Source organism: Camarhynchus parvulus, chromosome 5 (assembly GCF_901933205.1).
Source record: "Camarhynchus parvulus chromosome 5, STF_HiC, whole genome shotgun sequence".
Lineage (NCBI taxonomy): Eukaryota > Metazoa > Chordata > Aves > Passeriformes > Thraupidae > Camarhynchus > Camarhynchus parvulus.
This window is the reverse complement of record NC_044575.1, coordinates 13413545-13433154: the sequence shown is the minus strand read 5'-3', so window position 1 is coordinate 13433154 and position 19610 is coordinate 13413545. Positions and strand designations below refer to the sequence as shown.

Here is a 19610-nt window from a genome sequence, read left to right as displayed (position 1 = left end):
CTCTTGGTTTCCCTTTAATTTGCTATATTAAATTGATTCTGTCTCCATTTTCTGAATTATCTCTGATCCCCTGTGGTGTGAAGGAAGGCTGCTCATCTCCTGCTGCTGCTCTGAGCTGATATTACATTGTTAAACTTCTTGCTCACAGCCAGTCCTGTGTGTGTCTCTCCAGCCAGGGAGGTCTGAGTGTGTTGCTGCTCTGCCCCTAATCCTGCAGTGTCCATGGCTGTCTGCCTACCCTGGGGTGGCCTCATCTCCTTTGGGTCTGGCAGTCTCTGGTGGTGCTGCTTTGTGCAGCCCAGAAAGCAATTCCAAGAACAAGGCTGGGTTTTCCTTAGGGCAGTGCAGCCATGTGTGGAGGGCAGGCCAGTGCTCCAGGCAGTGACCGGTCTTGTGTGAAAGGGCTGCTTTTGGAGAAACATGACACAATTCCTCTGGTGGGCTCCACCTGGCCTGAGCCCCTTGGCAACCCAGCCCTTGTGTCCATGTGAAGTGCAGTGGCTTTCTTGCTGTATTAACAAGGAAGTAGGTTCTCAATCACTAATTATCAGCCATCGTTATTCAATGTACTGAGCAACAGGGTGTTAAGAACATAGGCAAGACAGTGTCTGGTATTCCCATCAGGGGCCCTCTTGGTACTACCAAAAGAGAAATACTGTTAGTATTTCAGTACTGTTAGTACTGTTCTGATGTGACCTTTAGGTCACAGCAGGTTGGCACTGCTTCAAGTGTTTGCTGTCATGGTCATCTTGGGAGCTGAGAGCTCAGTGATCAAAGTGTGGAACTTGGCAGAACAGTGTCAGAGGCTTTTCCAGGATTCTCTGCTTGTGTCTCCACGCTGACACTTCTGTTGCTGGGCTACTTTTTTTGGGAAACAAGCTTCTTGTTACTGAAACAATTATATTCAGTGATACCTCCATGAGCAAAGTGCTCTACCACGCTCCCTTTGTGAGGCTGGAAAGGGAGAAGGGAAGAAGGGGACTTCACAATTCAGCTTTCAAATAGTAGTTGCTAGAAAAGGAACTGTGTGCCTAGAAAAATTTTCATTCTGTGTTTATGAACAGGTTTAAGTGTTTCAGAACCAGGCTTAGAAAAAAATGTGTATGTATACATAGCATTAATATAATTGGTGTATTTCTGTAAAAACAGAAATCTACTTATCTGCTGAAGGGAATTACAGAATGCAAATGCTACATGATCATCATCTCTGCTGGCAAGATCAACCCAAGCATGAAGCAGGAGGTTGTCAGGATCTCTTGTTCCTGGGAAACAAATTGACACAATAAGACAAAGCCTAAAATCTCACAAATAACACAGATGTGAAGAATTTCTTTTAAGGCAATGTTATACCAAGCTGTAATGGTTTGATATGTCAATATTTTGATTTAAACCTATACTTACATGTTTTGTGTATGTGTGTATATATGTGGGAGTGAACAGAGCTTGTGAGCTTGTGCCTTTTCCTGTTGGAGATGACAGAAATTTTTCTGACTGTGTTTTGCAGGTCACAGTCCTAAGTCCTTCACTTGGACTACACATTATGGTCATGTAGTGATAGGTTGGACATGAAGATTTTTTTTCTCTCAGTACCAGGGCTCAAGCAATATGGTCTTGGAGGGCTCAGTGTATTGTTTAAGACCTTGGAAATGGATGAGATACCAAGGCCAGAGCTTCCTCACTCACATGTGCTTAGGACAGTTAAGCCATGGAAAGCAAACTGCATCCCACCGCATGGCAGAGTTTGGATTGCTCCTCTGTAGGAGCTCAGGAGACAATCCTTTCAGCCTTTCAAAATGCTTCCCTGGTCCTGTTTAACTCACCTAACCATTAGGCACTTCACTGAATGAAGGGCAAATGGTTTATTTTGACAAGCACTGTAACCTTTGTTTCAGTGTTTTTTTTTCATCCTCTCAACATGTCTTGCAATAAGAGACATTTGCAGACTTGCAAGTTTGTAAAGTTGCAATTATTTTGGAAACGTATACAATGTGAGCTACAGCAGTTTCATTATCAGTGCGAAGCCTGTAGCTGGAAGAAGGAAGAGGAGAAAAAGACCTTGAAGGACTATCATTTAGAGCTTCTGTGCTGGTACATTTTGAGGCCGTAACCTGATGGCTCAGCAGCCAGCAGGGCTCAGTCCCTCACTCTGTGGTCTCTGTGTCAGCAGGGTGTTTAATATGACAGTGCTTTTTGTGATAGGAGCTGCTGACTTCTGGGACTGCCAAACAGATGGTGACTACGTGAGAACACATGTAAGTGGCTGACACTGTAGATCTTGTTTTCCCCAGTTGTCGTGCTGCTCAGGATGCACTATTTAAGGCTGGAATCAGCATAAAGGGTCCTATCATCAAGAAAAAAAGGAAAAATAACAAACCCTCAAACCAAACCAAACCCAAACACATTGAGACCTCATGGTTCTGATGCCCTGAGCTATAGGGAGCTTGTGAAATCTCCTAGTTTGACAGGTCTGCCAAATTTTAGAGAAGGCAAAAATAAGACTGCAGAGTAAATTTCCAGTGGGGAGTCGAGAAGTATGGTATAATTGCAAAATTCAAGCAGTAAATAAACGTGGATCTGTGTAAAAAGAGGACTTTGGAAGCAAAGGAACCAAGAGGCCCAATGTATATAAATAAAGCAATTTGCTATTTCTTACACCTCCCAGTAGGGACAAAGGAAATGACAGTATAGTGTCTCCTCATGAGTGTTTGAAAGCTGTACTGTAGTGCTGGATTACTCTTTGGCAATCTTTTCTTACCCAAATCTGGCTGAAATCTGTCAAATTCCAATGGACAGAAACAGAACCTGATTTCAGAGTGTGTAGTTGACCTTTTTCTGAGATGGATCTCAGAAACGTCAGCCTTCTGACGTTTGTTCTTATATCAGCATATCTGCAGCTTGTGGAAGTTTAAATATTAAAGCATAATGTCTGAATCATAGCAACCCCTTCAGTGTCCAATGAGAAAGCCAATCTGTCATATTCACATGGTACCTTTTACTCCATCTGCAAAAAGTAGCTTTATGTATGCTTTTTAAAGTAAAGGAAAAAAGAGCTGAAAATCCAACCCTTTTTGAAAATTACACTATTTTGGAGCTGGCTAGTGCATAGGATTTTTTGCAGAGTAACATTGAGTTTCTCAGCAAGAATGAGGATTTTTGTCTGGAGAGAAGTGTGAGTAGAGGAAAAGCAAGATCCCACAAGTTTGGAAAAATGGGAAACTTGGTTGAGATGAGCAAACCTTAAGCTGCCTCAGAGTACCCAATTGCATCCAGCAGTCTCTCTGGGTACTGTGCCTGGTGCAAAGTGTACGATAGCAGTGCAGAAATTTCAAGGCATGGGAGTAGTTGTAGTAGTAGCACTCAAGCAGAGAGGTTAAGCAGATGATCTCCAGAGGTCCAGACTAAATTGTTCCATGTCCTGAATCTGTTCTTGCCTGGGGTCCATGAAAGTTCTGAACAATAAGCTGGGTTTAAAATACAGACATGGAAAAAATGAGAGTGGTGAGGCCACACTGGCTTTCAGGCAATAAAAATGATATAAATTAGCTAAAGTGTCACGACTAAAATGAACTTCCATGCGGAAGGGAGGCTGGGGGCACTGTGCTTCAAATGTCACTATGTCATTCTCACTTTCCCATAGGCTGTTTGTCTCCAAAATTTTGGAGAGACAGTTGCCTGGGTGGAAGGACATTTGGAAATAGTTTGGTAGCCAATGGAGATGCCCAGGCAGCAGCTAAACCCTTAAAAAGTAACAGGAATGAACCACTGTCATATTGACCTTCTGAGCCAAGGGGAACTGCTGTACTGCTGAGATCCTGGTTTTTATTGCTGAAGGGATAAATGAACGTACTTATTTAGCGAAATGCTCAGAAATTTGGTTGTATATTGCGCTGCTGATGAAACTTGATAATGATTTTGTTCAGGTTATTTTTGCATGGCTGGAGAAGGGACAATGTGCGTGTACTTTGTGTGAGCCTTTCCAGACAGCGTGTGACTGTCCTGACCTGCTGTCCTTGGTTGTCTCCTAAGAGAAGGTGGTTAAATAATGCTGGAGTTGTATGACAGGGGTTTTGTAATGCGAGTAAATATCATCTGTTTAGCTGTAAGCAAATAAATCTTTTAAAATATCACAGTGGATACCTTAGGGGAAGAAGAAATATAGCTACTGCATAATGCTTACACAGTGGGATCCTGGTTTGGAGGAGGGCTCTGCCTGCAGTTTATGTCTTCATGTTAATTACAAAGTCAGGAAAAGGAAATGGGAGTGTTGTTGGAGGAAATCAGTGTATTTCAAGTTTAGTTTAAAAATAACCAACACCTTAAAAATCTTGTACAGTTGATCAGGAGATTAGTGTCAGGGTTTTTTAGAACACTTGAATCCTGAGTATAACAGTGGATACAGACAGCCATATTCTTGACAGTGCTGGTGTGTTCTGGGAGCAGAGCATGGAAAATCACCCCTACTTGATATCTCTGAAGCTGAAATCAGATAAGTCTGGCCTCTTTAAAGGACATATTGTTCCTGCTGTCACTCATCTCTTCTGACATTGGTACTTCTAATACTCTGATTCAAGATCTCAGTGCAGTAAAGATTTGTGGTTGGTAGGTCTGAGAGTTGGTTTTCTTCCTGAATGACTTGTCTGAATGAACTACTAGAGTCCTACCAGGAATACTGAAACAGAGGAACATTGTATATGTGAATGGAAATTAATTAAAATTTTAAGATAATAATTTATAATGTATGACTCTTGTTATGGTTTCAGCTGGGATAGTGAATTTTCTTCCAGTGACTGGTGAAGTGCTGTGTTTTGGATTTCAGATGAGAAAAATGTTGATGTACTGAGGATTTAGTTCTTTTGAGTAGGCTGGGAGAGGGGACATAAGGAGCTGGGAGGGGACATGGCCAGGGACAGCCAGCCCAAAGTGGTCACGAGGATATTTCATACCATATGGCATCATTCTGAGCAAAAATTTGGGAGGGGAGCTGCTGCTGCTTAGGCAACTGGCTGGGCATCAGCTGTGGGGTGGTGAGCAGTTGTATTGTGCATCACTTGTTTTTGTGTATTCTTCTATCATCGTTATTATTATTATTCTTTCCTCCTTTTTTGTGCTATCAAGCTGTCTTTATTTCATCCCACAAGTTTTACCTTTTTCCAGTGCTCTTTCCCATCCCACTGGGGGGCAGTGAGGGAATGCCTGCTGAGTTAAACCACAATTACATTAGAAAAAAAACCAAACAAAAAACTGCACCTGTTTGTTCACAGTATGGATTTCTTGTCTTTTCAGTTTTGCTTTGCTGTTTTGTGATCCAGAATACAGAGCTTGTTAACTGTTTATTACTGTACTGGTAGTCTTAACATTGTCCTTAGTTATTTATAAAGAATGATTTAATAGATTAGTAGTAGCATTAACCAAGTCTTGCTTATTGATTTCCCAGTATAATAACAAATAAGTGTACTGCCATAGTTAACTGTACAGACAATTAGTGGCTGCATGTTTGGAGCCAGATGCTCTGCTATGATAATAGTGAAATAAGTGGAGATTTGCCAGCAAATAACTTGGCCTGCTTTCTGTTTGGCTGTTTAGAAATGCATTTCTACTTTGTAAGCCCCAGTGTTTTGAAAGATCTGTCTGCAGGTATGTCATGGTTAGATGGAAGCTATAATTTCTAGGAAGCAGCAGATGTTTAGTGTGTCTGGTGAGTGACAACACTGGCACTGGGCTAATTGTCACATTCTTAATGGTCATATCCCTGGTCAATGGTCTTAAGCCAGTAATAATCAAAGGCCTGATTTATTGAGTTGATGTGGTTGCTTTTTTGAAGGAAGAGGAGGTATGGCATATTGATTAATAAATTAAAAAGCAGCTTCCTACATGCACAGGATTTTAATTTGGGAAACTGGTATCTATTGCTGTGTGGAATAACAATTTTAAGTAGCTGAACTAGAGAAGTGCATGTTAACATTGTTTGTGAATAAATTAATTCTTAATGTTGTAGGGCATAGCTGGATGCAGGGAACATTAAAAGAGCTTGACAGTATGTAAACCAAGATTCTGGTGTCCAACAGGAGGTAACATTCGCTTTATTCTAATAATTGATTAAAATTTTATTAGCAGACTTTAAGATATTGGTGGGGCAGCTCTTCAGGGATGAGCAACCTAAACAAGTGCCTTCCTGTTTCCATAGCAACACATCATTTTCATCCTTTCCAGGCTGCCAGGATTGCATTGTGTACTGCAAGAGTATTAGACTCAGTAGAGCTATATTAACAGCTCAGTATTTTCCCTAAACCTTGCTATTAAATATTTTCATTTTGGATGATGATTAAAATAAAAAAAGTAGTTGTGATTATTGTGCTTTTTTGAGAGAAATAAATCATGACAGCAGAGCAGGAAATGAGACCTGGTAGCTGGGGTAAAGTGTTTTGGTCCCCTTCCTTGACTGCAAAACTGGCAATTCCTGTGACCATGCAAATCCACTTTGTCAATAAGGTCAAGGTTTTTGCAGGTCTAGCTCTCAGTCTGTTGGTAATTGTTAAAATCTTTGGAAGTGTTTTTGATTCATATTGTTTAAGCTGTTGGAGAGAACTGAAGCAATGTAGTAAAGGTTAAGGCTATAAATGGGGGCCATTAGCAAGGATCAGTTTTCCAGCACGGTGGATCATGGCCTTGGAAGCACATTTAGAGGTGGCATTTTCAAGCTCGACGTAAGCTATTTGGTAACTTTCCAGGATATTTGAGGCAATTTCAGACTGCAGCATATTCATATTTTGCTATGAGCTTAAAACTGTTCTGTTGGATTTGGAATGTCAAACTTGTCTATCAAGTCACAGAACTCTTAAGACTGGGACAAAGGATCTCAGTATCATTTTCACACAGTTCTCAGCTGCTGTGAGCACAGGAAAATCCTTTAAAATGCATATCCTTTGGATAGAGAAATACCTTTTAGAAAGATGTGTCTTTTGTCTTGTCTGCCGGAGATGAATAATTCAGTATATCCCTATGCAAATGTTTGTTACTCTATGAAAAACTGGGTGCACCTTATTCTTCTCTCCATTTATGTAGTGTCAGTTTCCCAGTGATGAATCTTTGTCAAATACAGCAATGTGCTATAGTGTTTTCTGTGCTGATTGCAAGTGTGTCTTCTGTTTTGGCATTGTGGAGGCTTAAATCGCTGTTGAAACTGCAAATTTTAAAATGCTGTTTTAATGTTACCGCTATACAGTAAAAGAAGCAAATTGCCACGAGGAAGTATTTAAGCAATGCACGGAGATGCAGATCACCACAATATTTTCCTTTGGCCTTTAGGATGTTTAATTTTCTGTTTCTCTAATTGTATAAATTTTTCCACGGGGTGTTGCAAGGCTTGTCAATAAAAATCTAGAGCTTTCACAGTGGTTGTCGCTATAGTTACACAGTGCAGCTCTTAGCCTCCTGCACAGAAAGTAAACCTCCTGCAATCTCCTAAAATCCTTTATTGGCAGAGAAAGATTGAAAGAGACTGCTGGTGAGCAGGTACCAAGCAGATTCTCTGTTGCACTGATACATTTGCAGCTAATGCTGTCTTCATGCAGAGGTCTGCAGAAATGTTGCGTGGATGAGGACAGCAGGGAGAGGGAACAAAAGGCATCTTTTTAGGGGGAAAGAGGTGCTGGACACAGAAAGAGGAAGGGAAGAAATAAGTGCCAAAATGAATTAAAAAGAATGTCAGTTCATAGATGATGTCTCCATGAAAAAGGGAGTAAGATGCCTTTTACAGCCCTGTGAGCTGTAGCCCTCCACAGTGGCAGAAGTGTCACACTCACAGGATGCTGCTCTTCTCCTGACTCTTTAATTCCGTGCTTCACTTAATCCTCAGGGTCTGTGCAGCACAAATGTGGAAATCAACGCTGACTCCTAGCAATAGCTTTTTGTCTCACCAGATCCCATATGCATTCAGGAGCCCTCAAATGGCTTTTAGCCTGGCTTGTCTGTACTTACCTGAGTTCTGCCTTCACTCTGTATTATTTTCTTTCCTTTGTCCTGAATGACCATTAATTTAAGGATGTTGTATGAATTACTCCTGTAAATCACGAACTTGTAAAATTTTCCCTGGGATAGTCAAATACCCCTGGACTATAGGTGGGTGAAAAAAAGCACTGAGGAGCATTTTCCCAGGAAATCACTCTTTAAAAGCAGGCCTATATAAGTCACCTTTGCCTTAATGATTCCTTCCTTAAGTTCTTTTCGTAACTGAATAAAGTAATATGCATTTATTTCATATCAGTCACCATGTGAGAAAGGGTAATTAAGTGCATAATGTCTCGTGTTAAATGTAACTGTTCATTTTTTCAAGTGTATTCTAAATACACAGGTGAACCAAATAACACCTCCACTTCAGGATTTTTATTCACTTCTTTTCTCAAGTTCCAGATTTACAGAGCACTGTGAATGTAAACCCATGGATGATTAAACACCATAGAGATTTTTAGAGCTTTTTCATTGTTTGTTTTCATTACATAACATCCATGGGCTCAAGGTGAGGTCAGACCCTTGGCCTAAAGAGGTAACAACCTAAAGTAGTTAAAATTAGGTGGGAAAAAGTAGAAAGAGCACAGTCAGGGAGAAGCCTTTAGCCAGTAATGCGGCACTCAGAGGTGTAGTCCCCTGCTGCCTGCTGCTTCTTGTGATGGTTTCTGCCATTTGTCAGAGGGAAGGTCTGACCAGATCCCTTCAGAGCTCAGGAGGGAGGATTATAGTTCTACTTTGTGCAGGGCAATTCTCCCTCTGTAATGAGAAAGTTTGGAGTCACACGGCTAAAAGGAGCAAAGCGTCAGTAATGGAAACAGCTGGAAATGAAGGAATTAGTCATGACTCAGGGTTTTGCTTTCAGTTGCACTCCAACTTTTTTTCTCATGGCTTCTTTTTTCATTTCAAGGATAAGCAATTGGTCCACTTTGCCTTTCCCATCAGGGCTTGCCTTTGCTTCTTAAATCCTGTTAAGACCTTTGCTGATTACCAGTTGGAGAAGCAGCTTTGAATCCATCCATGTAGTCAGCCTGAGAACTGGTTACCTAATCACATTGCCAGCTAAGGAGTTTTTGCACCTCCTGGGGCTTGGGTCGAGCCAGTGCACACTGACACGAGGCTGAACTTGAATTACATTGCCTTGTAGATGGAAAGTTGTGGTCAGTATCATGTCAGTCAAATAAAACCTTCAAAAATAGAATTATGCTTTGGGCTGAATACAATGTTGTCATTGTTTAATTGTCCCCTGGAGAGCCAAAAAAATTTCTCAGTAACAAAAGCGTCCAAAAAGCATCTCTTGCAGAGAAAGCAAGAAATATTTCTGCCTGAGAGAGCTTTGGGAGCTTTCTAAAACAAATAAAAAAACGCCAACCAAGCCAAAAAACCCACAACACCTAATTAAAAAAAAAGAATTGAATTCAAGAAAGTGCTCTGGGAACTGTAGACTAATTAATTAGAAAGACTGCCTAAGAAATTTCTGAAAAAGATAACCTTTCATGCTGGAAAGTAAACAATTCCATGAGCAACCTTTCAGCAAGACACACTGGCTAGGGGAGAAGGTGTTGAAAATCAGAGCAACCGAGAGTATTCAAACCATATTTCAACACAGTAATTTAAAGTGTTCAAAGCAATAGCTACTACTTAAACATAAGAATAATTCCCATTTCTTCAAAAATTACTCCAATGTAATGTGTTTCCTCCATAATAAGAGGCATTATCATACAGAAATTGGTAACAATCCATCAGGTAGCTGAAAAATCTTGGGAAGTCCCTTTGGTGTATATTTGAATGAACTAGGTACCAAAGATGCAGTAAAACTAGGAAGACACAGCTTCGTGCTGAAGGGGCTCCTGATGCAGAGCTCACCATCTTGCTATAGAAAGCTTTGTTAGGTGCACAACATTCAGGGTTTTCTGTGCATAGATGACATTTTGGATGGGTTACATAAGAATGTTCGAAATTGTTTAAAGATTTGAAATGTCAGTGGATTTCTGATTTTGCCTGGGAAGCACCTAATTTTTCAGAAAGCTCAGTGTCTCCTGGCAGCAAGTTTGTAAAGCAGGTTGGGCTGGGTATCTGGGGTAAGGTCTATTTGCTTTAACTTGAAACTCTGCCTGAGCTAGTCAGCTATCTGTAGGCAGTGGAGAGGAAGAGATGGGTGAAAGGGTGGCGATAGAAGGATTCTTTTGACTTCAGATATTTGCTTTGGGTGAGATGAACCCCACTCTAAAACAGCCTGTTTGTCGCTGGAGTGTGAGATGATTTAGATTCCTCTGTGAAGGGTGTCTATGTGCATGCACAAGTACATACACCGTGGATGTTTTGGGCTTAGGTAAGATGAATCCCACTTGTAGAAACTCAGGTACTCCAAAACACCAGTGAACATCTGCAGAGGGATGTGTGCAGAGACAGAAATTGTGTTGTGCTGCAAATCGCATTGTTGCTACCAATGCAGGGTCTGAAAGCATGAAATCTGTTTAGCAAACATCCCTGGTTATATGTAGAATACATGTCTGCATGTGTACAAAGAAATATTTTGCAAACACAAATATTAAGTGTAGTATTGCCACTCGTGTTCTAATCCTTTTTAATATCTGTTTTTTGGACCAAAAAAAAAAAAAAAAAGACACATGGGTAGCTGTGGTCATCTTGAAATTATTTGACCTGGGTGGTTCTTGTATCCTTTGTAGTATTTTATAGTATTTTTTTATTTTTAACCTTTCTGTGTCAGTAATTGTTACAGAGAGCTTTAAAATGCTGATAGTGCCTCCTCCCTCTCCTCCTAAGAAAAAAAAAATTAAAAGAAATGAAAAGGCTTTAAATCAGAGAATCCAAGCATTTTGAAATCTTTAGATTAATTTGGAACATAAATCACTTCTGATAGGTTGATTGAATGCTTAAAATTCTTATTCTTGCTTCATCTATTCGTGAATAGATTTAAGAAACTTCCATATATTGGGTCTCACTGAGATAGAGTTCATTTTCCAGAATCATGAGAATTGCATTTTGGTTCACCCATGAACAGAACTACAGTTCTATTAGTAAGTGAGCCTGGTAAGTAAGGATCTCTCAGCTGTGCTGTACAAGGAATATTTTCATGATTGGTGTTCAGCAGGCTTTAAGTTATTACAAAACGAGAGAAAAAACCATTTCAAAGTGATTTAAGAAAACATCTCAATATTGTCTGGCTTTGTCATTTTCATATTTGGTTGTACTGTTTTCCAGCAGTGTAAAGAATAAATTCACCTTCTCTCAGATGCCTGTTGGAGGTTAGTGAGAACTACTTTGTGAAGTGTTCATTTGTTTGGATGTTATATACACAGTCCTGTGGACATACAAGCCTGTAATCTATTGCCTTTCTTGCTGCATACTGAAGCTTGCTGTTTTACCAGAAGTTTGGGCTTGATTGGATTTTTATCTTTTACACTATGTTTTCAGTATTATTATCTATCACTTTAAAGGTTTTCATGCTGTTGGCTTTTTCTCTGTGAGTAATGATAAATATTTTTATAGGGCCAAATGTGGCTTTAAAATCTACCTAATCCTTTTCTGTCTGCCTTTCTTTCTAGGCTGCCTTCTATATCTGCTCCTGCTGTGTAATTAGTCTAGTGCCAAATATAAAATGGAAGAAATTGGCTTTCTGCATGGACACAGGAAAGAATAGTTAGGCCAATGTATGGAGACCTCATATTGCCAGTGCTTCTGTTTCCTCCAAAGTGAGGAGAGCAAAGCTCCTGAATTCTTATTTTGGTCAATATTATTTCAGACATAGAAGCGTTTGTTTGGTTTCACTTTTTTATTTTGAAGAATACTTTGTTATTCCATGTCTCTGGTAGATATAATCCTTCCAAAATGGTGTCAAATATTTCTGTCTTCAGTCCAGCTAGTTATGCAGAGGATCCTGCATAAGGTTATGCAGAGGATCAGATGGGAAAGTGCTGAGCGCCGTTTCAGGGACCCAGCTTGCATTGTCCATTCTGGTCTCCAACCTTCTGGAGCTGGCATGGTGCCTCTGAATCCCTCTGCCCATCAGCTGTTCTCCCTATTGTGGTGCCAAAGACAGATTTTACTTTCCAGACTCAGATGCCCGCACCTGATGTGTGAATGCTGTTTTCAGTACAGCTAATTTGCCAGCACCCAAAAAATGTAGCAGAGCAGAAACTATCAGAAAGCATCTCACAGCATTGATTACTGGAATTATTCATTGCAGGACACTGTTTTGTGCTTGCCTTTCTTCCAAGGACTGGCTTGGTATATTCCCTCTGCTTAAGGAGCTACCCCCAATTCAGAATTTAGGTGCATCTTCTACTGATGGAGGCAAAGTGGTGAGGTGTCCCCAAAACATACCTTGAGCATTATGTGTAAGGGATGTTGTTTGCCTTTCCTAATCAGAACAACTAAAATGGTGTCACTTAGCACCCATTAGCATACCAAATTCTGCCAGTGTTTCTCTCCTTGCCTGGTGCACTTCTAGGGAAGATTAGGTAAGAAGGATGTGAAGTGGGGGATATCTGACCACAGGGGAGGGTGAAGGTAGAAATGTGAAGAAGTTGGGCTACAGCAAGGTTATTTTCTGACTGTCTGGCCTGAATATTTAAAAAATGCACACCAATCATCTGCTCCATGCCACTCAGGGCTGGGGTCTGTTTAGCCCTGTGTTCCTTGAAGTCCTCATATTTTGCCAGCTTGGTATTGAAATTTAACAGCTTTGTTTTTTCCATCAAGAGTTATGGGTTTGTAATAAAATAGTTCAGTGAATAAGAGTAATAGAGAATAGGGTAAAATTTGTCAATGCAGATAAAGAAAGGTAAAAGTTTGCAAGCTATGCTTTACATGTTGCCCAGAACCTCTGTTCTGCACCAGAAGTGATGTCTAAAGCTGTTTCCATCTAAGCAAACTCGCCTTTGGTTTTAACACATATTGATGGCAGAACTCTTCTTTTGCTTGATATCAACAAGCAATTCCTCCAGACCTCACTCAACAGTCATGTATGATTTTGAAATGATGATTAGAGAAGCAGATCCAATCCTGCCTAATAGGCATTTTCCTTTTGAGGCTGTCTGCTTTGATTCTCTTCCTGACCATTTTTAATTCTTAATGGTATAGTACTTGTTTTTAATTATAGCTGGCTATAGAGTTCTCCAGAACACTCTTTCTTTCATAGCTAGTTTTGACCACTTGCTTACTTTTCCCAGAACTCTTAGTGAAATGTGACACTAAGTGAACTCTTGCTTTAAAAGTACAGCTAAAAGAATAGAGTTGTTATTCCTGTGGTCCTGGTGTCCCTAGCTATTGCTTACCTGTGGAGAAAATTCATGTATCCTATCTGGTACACATTATTTGGCTCATTACTTTGCATAAGTTTCTTGACACAGTGATATGACTGAAGTTCCTGATCTTTTCCTAGCCCTTAAGAAATAGGAAGAGCTGGACCACTTGGTCCTGCTTGGCAGAAATCAGTCTAAGAGCTTAGCCTTGTGGATGAGACTGAAGGTGCAGTTTGTGGTGTTAATACTTTTCAGTTTGTTTCGGGTTTTGTTGTGGTGATTTTTTGAATTGTTTTTCTTCAGTATTGCCATTAGAAATTAACACCAGCTCAGCCATGCACAGCCAGCCTTGGGTAAGAGCATTGTGTTTCATCAGCCCTTCTGAGAAAACGTGACTTGTTTTTGGTGCACACACTTGACGTAAACCTCTCTATGGTTTGTGTTTGAAGTCTGAATCATGGGAATTTTCTTTTTTTTTTTTTTTTTATTGCTTGGTTTCATCTTTTGTCATAGCTGTTATCTGTCCGTTTTCTTCTTTGAAAGGGGTCCTGTTAGTTCACAGAACAATATTCTATGAGACAGAGGGCAACGGTGGCTGCAAATGGCATCAGTGTGAACATGAGGATGTTACCACTTTTTACTCCTTTTCTAGGTGCTCAAATGACCCAACCCTTGTTGTATCTGAGCAGGTCCCGAGTTAGCCCATTCAAACTCCTACACAGTGGTGAGTATAAGAGTCCCTGTAACAATAGGCACAGACTGAGACAGACAGACAAGACAAGGCACATGACCCACAGGAGTTTTATTAGATGTGCACTTGCACTACAGTACAGTGCAAGTAGGCACAGTTGAACCAGGTACAAGTGGGTTAACTCTAGTACAACAGTTGCAGCACAGAGGAAACTTAAAATCCACAAATCCTGCCCAGAAAGGAGGGTTAGTTCACCCTGAACTCTCTCTGACTACAGCTATGCTATAGCTTTTATCGAGCTATGTATTTTAAAGCTCTCACAGTGCAGTACTACAGTGCTGTCACGGTTACAGCTGCACTGTGACACTTGCAGGGTGCCACCATCTGAGCCATTGTGATACACCAAGATCACAACTTGAAACTTTGCAAAATAAGGCATCCTAATATCAGCAGTGCTGAGCTGCAGCTACTTTTGTTCTGTGGCGATGTTTGCGTAGCAGTGAGAAAATCTATCACTTCAATCAGAAACTCAGCAACTCAGTCGCCACTTGTTTCCTTGATTTCTATCTTTGCATTTCTAACACTTTAGCTTATGACTGCTGGAATTGATCTCAGATTACTTGTTAAGCATGGTGGGGAAAAAAAGCCCTCACTTGTTTAATATCAACAAGCAGATTTTTTAGACTTCACTCAACAGTAATGCACATTCATAATCATGTGTCTTGAAATTTGACCAAAATGCAGCCTTGCAAATTGCTAAGGGAAAATGAAAGGGAGAAGTTCAAACTAAAGCCCATTTAAACACAAAGCTAATTTACATAAGATGTCCATGTGGAAGGTTTACACATTTCAGTTCTTGGTTCTGAGTTGGAGAATTGTGTTCTGCAGAAAAGGACACCTTCAGAGATAAATCCCAGAATACTCACTCTTGTTCAGTGCAAACAGCCCTTCAGAGGAAGAGAATAGCAGTCAGAAGAGAAGAAATTGTAGGTAAATGTAACCATATGGACTATCTCTTCAGCTTTTGTTATATCATAAGTATTTTCTATAAGTTGCCAAGGACTGACAGTCATCTATAGCCTGGTCTGTGTGGTTGCCTTAAAGTTCATGCTTATAAATAGACCAGTGTTCTACAAAGGGTTGCTGTATGAAATATGTTAAGCACCAAAGCATTTCCAAATATCCTTTTCCAACCTAGCTGTTCTTCCTGGTTGAGAGAATTCCTGAGAACCCAGCAGGGTCTCTAGTTTTAGACTTCAGCCAGCAAAGTAGGAAGAAGCACCATTTCACCTGCATGCACCTGCTCATCCTGCTGACTGTCCTTTCTCCTGCTCTTTGATCTGCGTAGTGCTGTGAAAGCTACATGTAGACCTGGAATTTAGTTTGAGGGGGTTCTCAGATTCTTGCTTCTGTGTTCATCTATGACTTTTCCTAGGCCTGTGCTGAAGATGCCCTTCAGTTCTAGGTCTTGGAGGTAACATTGTAGGTCAGATGAATCACAGCTGTCCCCTCCTTTTCTTTGTGTCATCACTTAGGTCAGTTTGAAGTGTGTGCAAATTTGAGGTGGTAATGCTTTACTGCCCAGACTTCATGGGCGCAAATGGCCATGGCACCACATGGTCCCATGGGACACTTGGATGACTCACACTCTTCTAGATGAGCTCGGACATTCTGCCTTGCGTGGGTGACCTCTTACTAAGCACTGGGTGTAAGGTATTTTCTGCATGTTCTGTTTCATATAGTACAGAGGATCATGAGACTGCAGGCTCTGGCTCTGTGGTGAGACTGTGATTGTCTACTTCTGGCCATATAAAGTTTAAGCACTGTGACACATTGAATGCCTGTCACTGTGAGAGGCAGGGATATAAGTTCTGAATGAATGTCACTCTCTGCCATGTCTGATATCCTGATGGAACAGACACTAGTGCCACGGTCAGAGCTTCAGGACAAATCTCTCCGTTAATTAATTTCTGTCAGGTGTTTTTGTCCTGTACTTATGTGACCAAAATTCAAAGATTTTCTTGTCTTCTACAGGTGTAGAAAAAAGCATCTTTAATGCTTAATCCTCTCTGCACTGCAGCTGCTTCGTGTATGATATAATCCTCATGTATTGTCAGTGGACCAGTAACGTTCAGTCTTGCGCAAAGTCGTGAGCCCAGGTTTTGTTCTGTGTTGAGTTGGAGATGCTTTCCTGTTGGGAAGGAATTGACAAGTTTGAGTAAAACCAAAACAAAAACCTCGTGCAGCACCTGTGAGCTTTAGACATAGTTAATACTATTCATGTTTCCCCATGGAAACAGAAATGTGAACAGATAATCCTTGCAGTAGATTTCTGTCCTTGCTACCTACACAGAGCAAAGCAACTGTCTCCATCCTACAGGGCTTCAGTTCCACCATAACAACTACATGGGTGCATCAGCCCAAGAAATCTGTAGTTGCAAGTCTGTTGTTTTTAAATCCTAGGATACAATTTTGTGAAGTTCTTGCTCTTTTTTTTTTTTGGTTCAAAATGACTATGCCTTACAGTGAAGGAAAAAATAAATTCTATCATAAACTAGACTGAGTGGTAACCTAAACTGTTTATTTGATGTAATGTGGAGTGATTCTTTCAAATAGATACATATTAATTTGTGCAGTGAGCCATTCAGCTCCTGCTTTGAAGTGCCCTGTGAGAACAGAACAAAATTTCTATTGTCATTGTAATTTGGCAAGATAACACTTCCTCTAGGGGTGGGCTCAGTTATTTGCCTGATGCTAAAAACAGTGCACAGGAAAATGCACAGCAGGCTTGCATGGATCTGCTACAGCTTTTTTTGCTAAGTGACATCTTACTGTGTTTTTCCCCACTTCTCTGCATTGCTGGATGTGGGACTCCTTCTCCACAAACAGTTTTCAGGCTGTGGCAGATGTGCTACATTTCCCTTGGAAATTATCATAAACATTATTCCTTCCCCTTCCCATTTTGTAACTCTTGGCTACTTAAATGCTGTGGAAATGAAACGGAAAAGATTAGATGTGCTCTGTACTGTTCTTTTTGCTGTTTGTGGGATAGACACTGACATCGAAGTATAAACTAGAAATTAGACTTTCCCAAGTGAAATTTAAGTGCAAAGGAGATGTGTAGCCTCATTGCTGCATTTTGCAGTACTGCACATGCCAAAGCTCCTACTAGGCTTATTGTATTCTCAATTTGATTTTTCTGACTCTCTTCAGTAGGTGGTTATGGATTGTAATTGGATATTCTGACAGCTGGCCTTGAGGCCGTGACCCAGTTTGAAGTCCCTGCTGTATTGCAAGACACAAACGTAGCCGGAGAGAAGGTCCTATAACAAACCAGTGCTTCTGCTGAGAAAAAATAATAGTTCACATAACATATTAGTTTAGAGATGTCCACACAGTGCAGGCTTTGTGCATTTGCTGTGATGAATTGTTTGAGGACGTTGAAAGTTGCTCTTTCCAGGTGGCAGGATGAACCACAGACACATGACCTGAAGTCAGCTCCCTTTTCACTTGTGTAAAACCTCTGCTGAGGGGACTGAGTGGTTTAGGTCCACTGCCTGAGGAGAGCTACTAATGATGTGAAGGTGGAATGAGGGCAGGTTGTTGACTGGAGGCTAACTTTGAAATCAGCATGCCTTTAGCACCATGGCTTTGTACTTAATATCAAAAATGTATGGTGTTTCTTACCTGTATATTGTGTTAGCACTGCAATGTGTCTGATTTTTATCCAGCTTGTTCCCTTGAAAGCCAGACACACATTTCTGAGGGTTGAACAGCAATTGGATGGGCTGCCTGGAGCACATGACAGCTTGCTCCTTGAAAATGTGGCTCCATAATAAAAAATGAATGTGATTCTTATGGTTCTTTCCTAGTTTTGGAGGTACAGCTGTGTATTGATATGATGCCATCATACATTCCACTTACCAAGCTTTGTCTTTAATGAGATTTTGCACAATGCCTAGACTTCCCTTTTAACTACTAATGCAGTTCCATGTTTTTCTGCAGAAAGCAATTTATATCAAGCCTGTTTCTTACAATTTAAAATTGCAGATCTTTTGCACTAATGGCAGAGTTGTTGCTATTAAAAATACAAAAGTTTAGAGGGATGCTTATTGCCTTTTATTTTATGTGACACCCTGAACAACCAGATGGCCTGAAAAAACCAGAAAAACATAGTAATTTGTGTTTTGCTACTCCTTGGGAGAAGTATAGTCTAAATCTCCTTCTGTGCCATGTTACATTGTTCTTTGAGAGGTTTTTACGGCTTTCAAATAATCAAGGGAAGGTGGCTGAGACACCTGAATTTTGTTTGTGGTCCAACCCTGATGCTGTTTAAAGAGTTGTGACTTGATCTGAGTTGGTCTCCTGCCTACTGTAACTTTGTCTATAACAAAAGAGTAGAGTAGCACTAATTCGAGGTAAAAAAGAAGTAATAATTTGAAGTATTGTGGAGTTTTGCTAAGAGCACAGAACCAATATAATAGAGCTGTACTAAAACATTTTAACATTTCCCTAAAATGTGAAGCTCTCTCTTGAATAACTTGACTTGAAGATACTTTGCTTGTCTGTAAGGCCAACTTCTATTTATTTGCTGGTAGAAAGAATGGGAAAGAAGAATACGAAAAGAGGAGCTTTTAAAGATTTCAGTGATAAGCCTCCAGGGCACAGGCTGGTTTAGAAGCAGACTGTTTGAAGCTAGGCTACAGTGATATTTGCAGCTTCCGTGTTTCCAGTTTACCTTGCTTTGCCTTCAGACCATTTGTGAAGATGTGATTTAATATAACCTGTCTTCAGCTGCATAAAACTGATATGCCAGTTTTCAGGCTGGGACAATCCCCTGGTCTCCCTTTATCATCACTGAAGTGAGACAGACTTGATTTTCACACCAGTGTTTGGATGAGATGAATCTCTCATTCTGCTGGAGAGATGCAGATATCTGTTGGCTTTTGAGAAATACTGAGGATAATGATCTGTAGCTAGGTTGCTTGATTTTTTGGGTGGCTGAAGTTCTATGCAGTGAATCTCACCCAGAGTGTCTTATTTGCTAGCATTGATTCTTCCATCTGAGGATTCCACTCAGCAATAAGGAGCAACTCTAATTCTTTTCTTTCTCCAGAATTCTCTCGTCGTATTTTATCTTATCTAATTTTCTCTTACTATATCTCTGCAGCTTTATTTTACCTGAAAATACTTTTTTACTTTTCTCCAATTTAATGAAGCTCTAGATTGCTGTTGTCACTTCAGTTATCTTGAGAAAAGCCTGGATAATTATTGCAGACAGAAGGAGATCAGTAGCCCCTTCTTGTATTGTTTGACCAAAACAGATTTTCTCAGAATTTTGTTGTCCCTCTGTCCTGTATATTTAATGTTTTGAGAAAAATCCTGCATAGCCTGACTCTGAACTTTGATTAGAGTCACTATGAATGAAACGGAAATTTCCTTGGGATTCTGCTGTGGTGCCATGTGAGTTCTGTGGGTTTGGTTTGTACTTTGAGTACTCATTTTTAAAAGAGAAGAGTAAATGCAACATTATATGTGGTTTCACTTAACCACTAACATGGAGTAATCTTCCCTCACTTCACCAAACACAAATCCTTTGGTTTGAGAACACGCTGCACTGCTTGCTCTAAATTTTGTTAGAAGCAATT

The 19610-nt window shown here is 40.3% G+C and overlaps 2 protein-coding genes across 4 annotated transcripts in view; one reads left to right on the top strand and one right to left on the bottom strand.

The window, feature by feature from the left end:
- Positions 1-19610, top strand: part of SERGEF (secretion regulating guanine nucleotide exchange factor) — a 141964-nt gene that overhangs the window by 116855 nt on the left and 5499 nt on the right. The gene's annotated exons all lie outside the window — the stretch shown is intronic.
- Positions 14059-19610, bottom strand: part of KCNC1 (potassium voltage-gated channel subfamily C member 1) — a 123490-nt gene continuing 117938 nt past the window's right edge. For both annotated transcript variants that reach the window (XM_030950396.1, XM_030950394.1), the window contains one exon: positions 14059-16153. In XM_030950396.1, the coding sequence (XP_030806256.1) occupies positions 15972-16153 (182 nt within the window). In that variant the 3' untranslated portion in view covers positions 14059-15971. The remainder of the gene's footprint in view (positions 16154-19610) is intronic.